General features: G+C 52.6%; 1 protein-coding gene across 1 annotated transcript in view; it reads left to right on the top strand.

The window, feature by feature from the left end:
• The first annotated feature begins 3,023 nt into the window (after positions 1–3,023).
• HS3ST4 (heparan sulfate-glucosamine 3-sulfotransferase 4) overlaps positions 3,024–12,431 on the top strand; it is a 388,556-nt gene continuing 379,148 nt past the window's right edge. The window contains exon 1 of the mRNA XM_027051142.2: positions 3,024–3,797. Within this exon, the coding sequence (XP_026906943.1) occupies positions 3,064–3,797 (734 nt within the window). The 5' untranslated portion in view covers positions 3,024–3,063. The remainder of the gene's footprint in view (positions 3,798–12,431) is intronic.

A 12,431-nucleotide genomic window follows, 5' to 3' on the forward strand; every position in this document is an offset into this window, starting at 1 on the left:
CAGTGGAAACAGAAAAAAAAAAAAAAATTCTATCGAGTCTCCAGACCCATCAGGAATTGCTGAATGAAGTCTGAGTTCTATGTAGGTGGCTCCTACTTTTCATTACAGGTTTCTCAGAAACTTGCTCCCAGAAAAAGCCTGGATCAGAAGCAGGAAAAAAATAGGCAACTGCCGAAATGAGAAGTCTACAGAACTCCTTCCCCCGCAATCACCTCTTTCCTATCAGTTATGGGGCCTGACCCTTCACCAATGCCCTTTATTCCATTGAGAGTCTCTTACTCAAGTGTGACTATTTGGGGACAAGAGGCAGAAGGGACGCTGGCAGGTTTCCTCATTGGCAATGCCCAGGCAAGTAACAGAAAGGTGTGGGAAGGATCTGGGTGGCCTCTGTGAAGAACAGGGCACACGTTTTCCATACAGTGGGCTTCTCAGCTCAGGGCCCAAAGTTGCTGAATCTCCTGTTTCAACAGAAACCTCACACCCAGATTTTTGGGGGTGGGAGCAAGCCCTCAAGTTAAACATATTGCAACCAGGGGCGTCTGGGTGGCTCAGTTGGTCAAGCGACCAACTCTTGATTTCGGCTCAGGTCATGATCTCACGGTTTCGTGAGTTTGAGCCCCACCTCGGGCTCTGTGCAGCCAGCTCAGAGCCTGTTTGGGACTCTCTCTCTCTCTTTCTCTCTCTGCCCCATCCCCATGCACACTGTCTCTGTCTCTCTCAAAATAAATGAATAAAACTTAAAAAAATTTTAAAAATATTGCAGCCAGTTCACATTTCTTAATAGCACTGTGCTGGCCACATTCAGCTCTCAGTTTGTCACCTGGCGGGGGGGGGGGTGGATTAAATTTTCAAACCATTTGATCAAAACCTTTCCAAATTGGAAAGCGCATGTGTAGTAAAGCTACATACAGAGCAGGTTCACGTGGATGGTTGAGATAGCGCACTGAGAAACTGGGCTCTAGGCACGGAGAGCCAGAGCCCTGGGCCCAGGATGTGCTGGGCATCCTGGTACCTGGGCCTTGAAAGAGAGAGGGGCCAGGGCAGTGGCAATATTCCCTGCGATCCGGGCCTCCTGGCTGACCACCCAGAACTGGGTTTGGACCGGAAACAGGGTTGGGCAAAGCTAGTGTTTCTCTGGGCTCCAGTCGGCCCCTTCCCATTAACGTTACAGTAATGCAGTTGTGTGGTGTTTGAAAAAGCGTCCCTAGTTACAGGGAATGATTTACAAGACACCAGACTCTGCATTTCAGAGGTCTCCAGTGCACCATAAAAAATATATTATAAAGGAATAATCTTTATCTGAGCGAAAGCAGCAGTGAAGGAAACTCATGTCCAGCTGAGAGCAGCAGTGAGCTTTTGTTCACTCAGGGAAAAGTCCGTGTTCTTCATCGCACTTGATTAACATTTCCCCCCTCTTTGGCACTAGGTATCTAGTTAATATTTAGACATTATATACATTTTCTTTCAACTGTTGTTCCTATTATGCGATCAAACAAAACCGGAGATGCCAAGCACATCAGCCGGCCCTGGGAAAGCAGACCCAACAGGCACCCAGCGGCGGCTAGCACGGTAAACAGGACTCACCGGAGCCAGCGCCTGGGAGAGCCGGGCCCCGGGGGTGTGCGCGGCCAGCCCCCCCTCCCCACCGGTCCCCAGGAAGCAGGGTTCCCTAGAGAGCCTCAGCTGATCCCGCTGCCTCTCCCTCCCATGCCGCCACCTCCCTGAGCAAAAGGCCGCGGGGAGCACTGTCTAGTTTTGAATCTTCCAGAGCCTTCTGATGTTTACCATTCCCCCCAGGAGAGGGAGGTGAGGGATGGCAATCTCTCGGCAAAGAAAATACACTTAAAAAAAAAAAATTCAGGGAGGCGATGCACACGGACAACCTGCAACCTAACTTGTCCCTGCTCATTAGGCGTGCAGAGCGATGACGGGCTCAGTCTATCCCAGTCCAGGGAAATCGGAACTCCTTTAGCGCTAAGGCCCCCCCGCCCCAAGGGGCGCAGGTGTACGCGTCGTGAAGGGTGTCGGGGCGGGGACGGCCTCATCTTTGGGGGCAGACGGCGCAGTCACCCGGTGGCGGGACAGAGGCGGAAGCTCTGGGGCTGGGAAACCTGGGGGTCTGTGTCAAAACTCCACCCAGAAGATGGGGAGGCTGCAAAGATGGAAGTTTGTGGGGGAAAACGTAGAAGAAATCACTGCCGGACCCCCGGCAGGAGGATATCCGGGGTGAGAGAAGGCGGGTCAGGGACGGGCCGAGCCGGCCTGGAGTCCCAGGGGAAGAGGGGAAGCGACAGCTCTCGGTCCTCGGGCCCCCAGCTCCCCGGTGCGCGGCTCCGGCGGCTGGCGCCGGTCTCCGTGTCCCTAAAAGTATCGGGAGAGGGATGGAGAGCGCCGCGTCCCAGGCTCCCCGGGGAGAGGGAGGCACGCGGGGCTGGGCGGGGCACGCCTCCAGTGCGCCGCGTGTCTGGGGGGGGGGCGCGATCTCCGCTCTCCCGGGCGCCCCAGCCCCAGCGCACGCCTCCGCTTCCGCGCCCCCCTCCGCAGGCGCGCGCGAGGCGCACTCCCCCTCCCTCGGCGGCGCGGGGCGCGCGCCCGGCCCCCCTCCTCCTCCCCTCCGCGCCTCTCCGCTCTCCCGGCAGAAAGTTAGCAGCGGGGAAGGAACTCGGGGCCGCAACAGCGCGCGGCGGCGGCGGCCGGGGCTGAAGCAGGAGCCGCGGCGGAGCCGGGGAAGCGGGGGCGCCGCAGACGGAGCAGGTGCGGCCGGCGGGTCCGCGCGCCCCCCTCGGTCCCCTTGCCGGCGGCTGAGGGGGGTGGTGGTGGTTGGGGGGGGCCGCCCGGACTCCGCGGGAAGAGTGGGGCGGGGGGGGGCCATGCGGCCGGGCTCCCCCCCGGCGCAGCGGGACAGCGGCCAGGGCCGGGGGCGCAGCGGCGTCGCTTCATGCAGCCGGGGCGGCTGGGCAGCGGCGGCGGCGGCGGCGGCGGCGGCGGCGGGGGCGGCGGCTGAAACCATGTCCGGGCAGCGCCGGGGGCCGCCGCCGCCGCCGCCGCGAGCCGGGAGCCGCGATGGCCCCGTGGCCCGCACCTCCTCCGCCTCCGCCTCCGCCTCCACCTCTCGCCGCGCCGCCGCCGCCCGGCGCCTCTGCTAAGGGCCCGCCGGCGCGCAAGCTGCTTTTTATGTGCACCTTGTCCCTGTCCGTCACCTACCTGTGCTACAGCCTCCTGGGCGGCTCGGGCTCCCTGCAGTTCCCCCTGGCGCTGCAGGAGCCGCCGGGCGCCGCCGCCGAGCCCCCGCCGAGCCCGCCGCCACCCTCTCTGCCGCCTCCCCCCGTGCGCCTCGGCGCCCCCTCGCAGCCGCCCGCGCCGCCGCCGCCGGACAACGCGAGCCGCGGGGAGCCGCCCGAGCCCCCCGAGCAGCCCGCCGCCCCCGGGGCCGACGGCTGGGGGCTGGCGAGCGGCGGCGGGGGCGCCCGCGACGCCTGGCTCCGGACCCCGCTGGCCCCCGGCGAGATGATCACGGCGCAGAGCGCGCTGCTGGAGAGGGAGGCGCAGGAGTCCAGCACCACCGACGAGGAGCTCGCAGGCCGGAGAGCGGCCAACGGGAGCAGCGAGAGGGGCGGCGCCGCCAGCACCCCCGACTACGGGGAGAAGAAGCTGCCACAGGCGCTCATCATCGGGGTCAAGAAAGGAGGGACCCGCGCGCTGCTGGAGGCGATCCGAGTACACCCGGACGTGCGGGCGGTGGGCGTAGAGCCGCACTTCTTCGACAGGAACTACGAGAAGGGGCTGGAGTGGTACAGGTAGGACCCTGGGCGCGGCGGGAGGGGGTGGACGCGCGGCAAGACCCGCAGGGCGAGCCGCCGCTTTTCCGGGCCCTCGGACACCCGGGCGCCGCGGTCCCGGGAGCCCTTGGCCCCAGCGAGGGCTCTGTCAAGCCCCGGCGGGGGCTGCTCTGCGGGAGCGGCGGCGAGGGGCTGGACGCCGGTCAAGGAGGACTCTATTTCAGGGCGAGGGGTGGAGGTGTCGCCTTGTCCTGCCCGCCTCGAGGCTCCTCGTCCGGGGAGGTGCCTTCCGAATCTGCCCAGCTCCGAGCCTGGGAATCCCCAGCCTTCGTGCCCGCGGGGTGTTTCCCAGCCCTGGCTCTGGCGGGGCTCTGCGCTTCCGTGTGTGGGGACGCCGGCGGGGGGGATGAAGCAGGGTAGCGAGATTGATCTAGGGGCTTGGAGATCCCCTGGAATGTCTCAGAATAGCCCTGAAACGCATTTGCGTGGCTGGAATCCAACTTTAGTCTTTTCAGGTTAGAGCCAAATGACCCGGGAACGGTTAAACAAGGTGATGCTGGCCAGTTCTGGCTTTCTAGTAAAGACGGAGGGTGCCCCCATCTCCAGAACTTTCTATCCACCCGCTGGGTAGGTTTTGCATTGGGAGCACCAGTTGGTGCCCTGTGAGTTTTTACGCCCGGTGCCCGTGCCCTTTCTGTAACCCGCGCCTCCTTCGCTACAGATTGGAGCTTCTGTCTTGTGAAATGTTCACCTCTCGCCTTTTCCACCCTCTGCCAGTGGGGAGAAAAAGGGAGAAGAGCGGAGTAGAAAGTTAGGTGCAGGTAACATAAATTAATAATGCAGCTTTCTTGCCAGCCATAACATTGAACACGACACTGGTGTAGATGCTAAAATGCAAACCTCCTTTGCTTTTTTTGGGGGTGTGTTTTTTCTTTGCTTCTTTCCTCTGGTTTTATATCTCTCTGGAAAACAGATCTGGATGGCTGGCCCCATCTCGGCTGTATCTCAGTAATTAATTGCAATCGTCAAACAGAAACACAGGCTCTGTCAGCTAAAGTGATGTTATCATCTTAACGGAGCCAATAGGTAAAATACAAGGGTTGTTTCCTGATAAGTCTCCTTCCTGTTGAAGAGCTGTGCTTTCCAAGTTTAAATTACAGCCTGGGAAAGTTTCAGAAATAGCTTAACTTAAAAAAAAAAAAAAGCTAATAAATGGGTGTATTGTGATTGATTTCTTCCACTTTAAAAAACATGCCTTATGCTTTCAAAGCTTGAGAGAAGTACACTTAGGCATAAACATTCCAGCACATTAAACCGAAACAGCAAATGTGTCTGTTAATGTCTTGTCTGTTTCAACAGTGAGAACTAATTGCAATATTTTAGGAGGCTTCAAACAGCCCCTTCCTATCAAAACATAAAACAGCAAATGCCTAATTTAACTGGAAAATCAGTATTTATAACATCACAAGCCATGGCTTCCAGTTTGCGATTATAATTAAAAAGGTGTTAGAATGATTAGCGCCACAACAGCAAAATAGAGAGGGGGTATGATGTCTGGGAGGGCTGCGTTTGGTTGGTTTCGTTGGCTTGGTTGGTTTGGCCGGGGGGCATTCTGGTCTCTGCCGTGGGGTAACTTCGGCCCTACAAGGGAAACGGTGGCTTTTTCCAATTCTAATTTTAAAGCTGTGTATCTCAGGAGAAGTGTCCAGTGCCGTTTCGGGGGAGAGAGAGGCATAAAGATCACATCTTTCCAACATGTGTTAGGGTTGCTTTGCAGCAGCTGGAAATAGAAAAGGGAGTGTTTTATTCAGACGACTTAAAGTTGGATGAAGGATTGCAGGGTGGAATGTGGGTCAGGAGGTCCTGTCCACGGGGCGGGGGGATTTTCTGAACGAGGAGCTAGGAGATGCCAGGTTTTCTTAATGTTCTTGCATACCGCGGCTGGGAGGAGAAGGCGTGGAGACTGCTATGATATGGCTGTGGAAGGTACTATCCCAGCATTGTGGTCCTCCCAGCCATCCCTGGTGTGGTGTTCGGGGCTGAGTGTGAATGTTTGGTACCCATCTGCAGAACTGTTCTACTGAAGACATGGGCAGATTCCCTTGATCCTCACTTGGGAGGACCATACGATTTCTCTGGGTGCCCCATCCTCTACCCCAGTGTCTCCCCCGTGGGAGATCCTTACAGTGCTTAGTGGTGCTGACTGCAAATGCCCGAGAAGCATCTCTGTAAGGCAGAGGGTATCGTTAGCCACCCCGACTGGCTGCTAAGTCTTCTAGAAACCCCTTCGGGCCCCTGGGAGTGTGCCGGGGCAGCTTGGATACCTCTCCAGCCTTACCAGGGACAGCAGTGCTTGGAGGCTTGTTTGCGGGATTTTCAGAGGCTCTCTGTCTTCAGGCTCTTCTCTCTCTCTCTCCCTTGGAGGAAGAGGGATGACATCCTCATTATAATGTAGAAGAGGAAACAGTGGCATCAGGTCAGACCAGTAAGAGAAACCCTTCCTCTTGTGTCTCTGGTCCAACCGCACCTTTTTTTTCTTTTTTTTTTTTTTACGTTTATTTATTTATTTTGAGAAAGACCGAGGCAGCGCGAGTGGGGGAGGGACGGAGAGAGGGAGAGGGAGGATCCCAAGCAGGCTCTGCACCTGTCAGTGCAGAGCCCGATAGGGGGCTGGAATGCACGGAGCTTTTGAGATCATGACCCGAGCGGAAACCAAGAGTCGGACAGCTGCATCTCTACGCGGTCGCGTGTGTACTTGACCGGTCACGCTTGCTCCCCACCCGCGGTGTGGTCTGTGCAGCATCTTCCTCTGCTTGCCAGATGAGAGGGCCACAGACTGATGGGAAGTTTTGATTCTCCCCGACTTGTTCTCTTTCCTTTTTCTTTTCCGTGTGCTTCCCCATAGGCTGATAATTCTGCGAGTGTTTCTGGTGTTTGTTTTTTTAGCCAGAGGGAGAAGAACTTGGGGCAGGTGCTTGGGTGACACTGGTTCGGGCTTTCCTCCCATCCCGGCTAAGCAGCCCTGGGGGTTTTATTTTCTCGGTGTCGCACCAGTCATGTCTAAATCCGGGTTTTGCTTTCTCCCGTTGCTGTTGATCTAATGTGATTTAAAAACACTTTTGAGATTAGGACATGTGCATCCGATTTCCGGGCAAGATAGACTAATGGATTAGGATGGGGGGTGTTAAAAGCTGGGGAGAAGCAAGCCTCCCTTGGTGGATTGACACAGGCCAGTGATTAACGGGTGGGGGGGGGTAGACTCAACCCTCCGCTCCCCACCCCCCCAAACCAATAACGGAAAAAGGCAGAACCACGATGCACCTTTCAGAATGGGCTGATCCAAGCTGTGTCTGGGCACAGACCTCATACTCCTCTAAGGGGCGGGACCTGGTGGCGGGCCGACCCGGCAGAACTCATCACGGTGACAGGGCTGCCTTGAGGTGCTGCCTCCCTTGTGGTTTACAGGCTGTACAGGGACCGTGTGACTGCTTTGCTTTGGAAACCACTCAGCTCCAGGGTGACGGGAAGCGACCCTCCCTGGTCTCAAGCTGTCTTCGCTGCCAACAGTTAATACGCTCAGCCCCCTGGCTGGGGAAGATCACTCAGGAAAACGGTTCCCATGGCCTGGCTCCTGCTTCCCAGAGGAAGGTGGTCACAGCAGCACTGGGTGCACGTGGAATCTGGAGAGAGAACGAGGGAGGACGCCAGAAAGGCTCTGGCATTTATGGAATACCTGTGACTTACAGCGGCTGGCGCTTTGTAGATGTCCTATCACATCTGAGTGTAACGGTGAGGGCTGTGAACTTACAGGTGGCTCCTGGACCAATCCCTTGCCCAGGATTGCTCAGCTGGTCCGTGGTTGAGCTGCCCACATCTGTCCAATCTCACGGTGCTACTTTCTTCCTGCCCCACGTAAAATACTACCTTCTTACGTTTAACAAACACGTGATGATATTTAGCACGTACCTGGTACTGTTTTAAGGACGGGGTAAAGCGGTGAGTCAGCACTCGGTGCTCCTGAAACTGACATTTTGGTGGTGGGGAGGGGAGACAGCAGACAGCTTTCCTTTTCACATTTTTAATGCGGCTATGAGAAAATTCAAAACGACACTCGTGACTCAGGTTATATTTCCACCGGGCAGGGCGCCTAGTAGAGCAGTGCCTTTTAAACTTCAAGTGGGTGTGGATCACCTGGGATGCTGTTAACATACACGATTCTGATTCAGCGGGTCTAAGGAGGGGCCTGAGAGCCTGCATTTCTAACTTCTGATCTCTGGACCTCACTTTGAGTAGTAGGGGTCTAGAGGGAAATTGGTGTGTGTGCGTGTATGCACGCCTGTGTTACGCTAGATCAGATGGCTGGGCAAAACTTCTCTGTGAGGGTGAGGCAAACGAAGTGAAAGAGTTAAGATCCTGTCATGTAAAGATCTGGGTAAAGAGGTTTCCCACGGGGGTGGGGGGAGAGCAGGTGCAAAGGCCCTGAGGTGGAATCAAGCCTTGTGGCTTTATACACTGTTCTTTCATTATTCCCAAAGCACAGCGTTTGTAGGTGGACAAAACTGGGTTCAAAATGTGGTTTTACAACCTACTGGTTGGATAATTTTTGGAGAGATGGCTGATTTGACATCACTCAGTTTCAGTTTGTTTATCTGGGAATAATTCCTTCCTTGCAGGGTTGTTGGGAGGAATAAATGAAGTAATAAAGGTGAGTGTATTTTCTGAAAAAATGAGTATCCTAGAGCAGAAATCCAAATGGACCCAACTACGGTTTTTTTTTTTTTTTGTTTTTTTTAATTTCTCAAATCATTTTGGTCTCATATGCTTTACCTTTGATCACAGCTGTCCTAATATTGACAGACGAGTCTCTTAGTGGGGATGTTTTTGGGAAAAGTCTGAAAATGATTGGTTGGCTTTGCAATCTGCAGCTGCTTGACCTTTTCAACCACGGGTCACCAACTCAGATACCCAGTGAAATAGACCAGGCGGGGAGAAACTTGGGGCGTGTGCTCTGTCTACAGGTCACGGCTACTGCTCTCTGATCCAGCTACCCCCTTCCACGTGCAGATATCACCACATCCTCCGCTTGGTAAGAGGAGGGCTTTGATGCGAAAGCTCTTGGTTTTTAGCATTGGCAAACAGATGAAAATTTCTTAAAAGCGTTGTGTGGGCCAGCACTGTGGGACAAACAAAACACGTCTGTGGGCTGGATACGCTACCAGTTTGCGACCTCTGGTTTAAACTCGTTTCGGAACTGGCATACCCATACCCTTGGCAGTTGCCAGAATTGTGGCTTCCATGTGCTTATTTCAGTGTAGATTTTCCGCCCCTTTTCAGATTTTGCAACAGCAAGGGGGAAATACCTCCCAGATATATTGGAACAATAACAAAAGGAACGGGATATAAACAGGAACATTGAGGCGGAGGAAGACAGGTCACAAATAAATTTCTCTTTTGTTTCCAGTGAGCGTTTTCTTGAAGGCGGGACAACTCTTCAGTTGTTCCCTCATTAATCAGGAGGGCCGGTATGTGATCTGGAGAGATGGATTGCACCTATAAAATAGATTCTGGTCAGGTGGGTTCAGTAAGACCTGAGAGATGGAATAATTGGGTTCTAGCTTTTGCTCTGCCATGTTGCTAGTTCTGTTGGACCTCAGATTACTTTGTTTCTTTCTTTAAAAAAATTCTTTTTCCGTTTTTTAGATGAGACTATATTGTTTCCATAGGGTCCATCCGCGGAAATACTTTGGTCCTAGAACCAACTTCTGTGTTAGACTTTTTGGAGGGAGGAAGCCAGTAGGGTAGAAGCAGCATTTTTCAGAGCGTGTTTTTATATCCGTCTCTGAGTCAGAAGCCACGGCGTCTTCCTCCTGTGATCACCAAGCCTCAGTTACTTCATCTGTAGAATGGGCACAATATTACTTCCAACAGGGGTTATGTGATGATAAAATGAAAGCAATTGTGATGTAGGAAATTTCACTCGCCCCTTCTTTCCTGTCTTTCTCTCTCCCTTTCCCCGTGCCATTCTTCCTTTTCCTGCATTTCTTTTCTTTTTTTCTTGCCCGTAAGTACTAAAGGTCCTAAAGAGAAAGCTGTAATGCATTTTTCATTTGAATATAGCCTTTTATTTCAAGATTATGTCTGAATGAGGGATTTCAAACCCTGAAGCAGCTCTTAAGTAGCTCTCTAGAGAATAATCAAAACCAGATTCCAGAATTTGGTCTATTGTAACTTGAGCTGAAGGAGGAGAAGAGTCTGATTTCACGAAGTAACCACCGCCAGAATCCTTCACCAAGGGGACAGGGTAGGGAAATGGGCTGGCACTTCGGGCTTGTGCGCTGACGTTTTCTTGAACCTACAGAAGTGATGCTGCTTGGCCTGGAAAGCTACAGAGACATCTAGAGTGCCAAGGGCGTGCTCGCCTTCAGTTTTTCTGCAGAACTGAAAGCATTTGAGAATGCAGGACTGTTCTAGAAGGCCCCGCCAAACACCCTGGCCTGAGATTTGGCTCCTTTCACTGGTGGTCTCCAACTGTCATGACACGATTTATTTCTTTTTCTTTTTTTTTTCTTTTTGTTGACCGCACCAGTCATTTTTACTTTTAAACGGAGTCAGGAGAGAGGCCTTGGGATTTTAGGTGGATGAGAGATGGCTGGGGTTGTATGGTAAGAAGTTTTAAAGGTTTTGGTTTTGCATAATGGATGATATCTCTGGAACCGATTGAACCACCGCCCTGTTAAAGTAATCTCTTGATTCCATTGGTTTCTGCGGTTTAACAAGCTCCCTCTATAACTGTCTGGGGAATTTCAGTCTGAAATTATAATTCACTAAGGGAGCCTTTCAGCCCATCTTGCCATTAATTAAAAGCAGGCGGTTGAATGTTTTTGTTTTAATACTCACTAGTTAGGATTCCTCACTTTAATTTTTTTTTCAACCTTTATTTAAGAATGTACAAAGCATATTCATGGGGAAACAAAGCAACGCGTGAATTAGACAATATTTTTTTTTGGTTGCAAGTAATAGAAATTGAACTTAAGCTACAGAAAAGGTAATTTGCTGGCTTAAGTAATTAGGAAGTCTAGGGGATAATGACTTCAGGTAAAGCTGGATCCAGGGGCTCAAATGATATCACCAGGTCTCTGTCTCTTTCCATTTTTAAAAAATTTTTAAAAAATACATATTTTTTAATTTTTAAAAATGTTTATGCATTTTTTGAGAGAGGGCCTGAGCGTGAATGGGGGAGTGGCAGAGAGAGAGAGAGAGAGAGAGAGGGAGACACAGAATCCGAGCAGGCTCCAGGCTCTCAGTGGTCAGCACAGAGCCCAAGGCGGGGCTTGAACCCATGAACTGTGAGATTGTGACCTGAGCTGAAGTCTGATGCTCGTCTGACTGAGCCACCCAGGTGCTCCTCCGTTCTTTTTTTAAAATTTTTTTATTAAAATAAAATTTTTTTCACATTTATTTATTTTTGAGAGACAGAGAATGAGTAGGGGAGGGGCAGAGAGAGAGGAAGACACAGAATCAGAAGCAGGCTCCAGGCTCCCAGCTGTCAGCACAGAGCCCGATGTGGGGCTTGAACCCATGAACTGTGAGATCACGACCTGAGCTGAAGTTGGACGCTCATCTGACTGAGCCACCCAGGCGCCCCTCCATTCTTTTTTTTTAATGAATTTATTTTTGATAGAGACAGAGAAAGCATGTGAGCTGGAGAGGGGCAGAGAGAGAGGGAGACAGAGGCTCCAAGGTGGGCTCTGTGCTGAGAGCAGAGAGCCCGACGTGGGGCTTGAACTCTCGAACCACGAGATCATGACCTGAGCCAAAGTCGGACGCTTAAACGTTTCAGCCACCCAGGCGCCCCCTGCCTCTTTCCGTTCTTTGCCATGGTTTTCTCTACCTTGCTTTATTCTCAGATAGGTCATCTCACCATATTTTAGGTAAGTAGGTAAGCAGCAACCCCAGACAAATAGATTTTATGTTTATTAATTCTTTTGAAGTCATTTTTCTTAGGAGCTTCTGTAAGAGCTTCCTGGAGATTCCTCTGGCCCAGGTCGGGTGATGAGCCCGCTCCTGCAGCAGTCAGGGTGCCATACTCCAATCAGGCCTGGGTGATGTGGTCACTCTTTTAGGTTGGGGTAGTGGTGGGGGCAGGGAAACAGAGTTAGTCTCACTGAAACCATAGGGGATAGTGTCCCCCTAAGGACCAGGTGTTCAAGGCTTCTGTTGCTCGAAGTGGGGGCCAGTTAAACCACATGTTTGTTAAACATACGAAGAATCCAGTCTGGGACAGATGCCTGATCTTTCTGAGTATTTTAACTTAGAGAGAGGTACAGGGGCGCCTGGGTGGCTCAGTTGGTAAAGCGTCCAACTCTTGGTTTCGGCTCAGGTCACGGTCTCACGGTTCGTGAGTTCGAGCCCCGCGTCGGGCTCTGTGCTGACAGCACGGAGCCTGCTTGGGATTCTCTGTCCCTGCCCCTCTCTCTTTCTGTCCCTCCCTGGCTCTCTCCCCTTCAAAATAAATAAACTTAAAACTTTTTAAATAAAAAAAGAAAGAGGTACGAAGGGTTAGTCTGGGGAGGTCCAGTGTTATTTTTATTTTAGTTATTCATTCATTTGTTTACTATTTAAACATGTACTGATTGTCAGCTATGTGCTGAG

This window comes from Acinonyx jubatus, chromosome E3 (genome assembly GCF_027475565.1).
Source record: "Acinonyx jubatus isolate Ajub_Pintada_27869175 chromosome E3, VMU_Ajub_asm_v1.0, whole genome shotgun sequence".
NCBI classification, from domain to species: Eukaryota; Metazoa; Chordata; class Mammalia; order Carnivora; family Felidae; genus Acinonyx; species Acinonyx jubatus.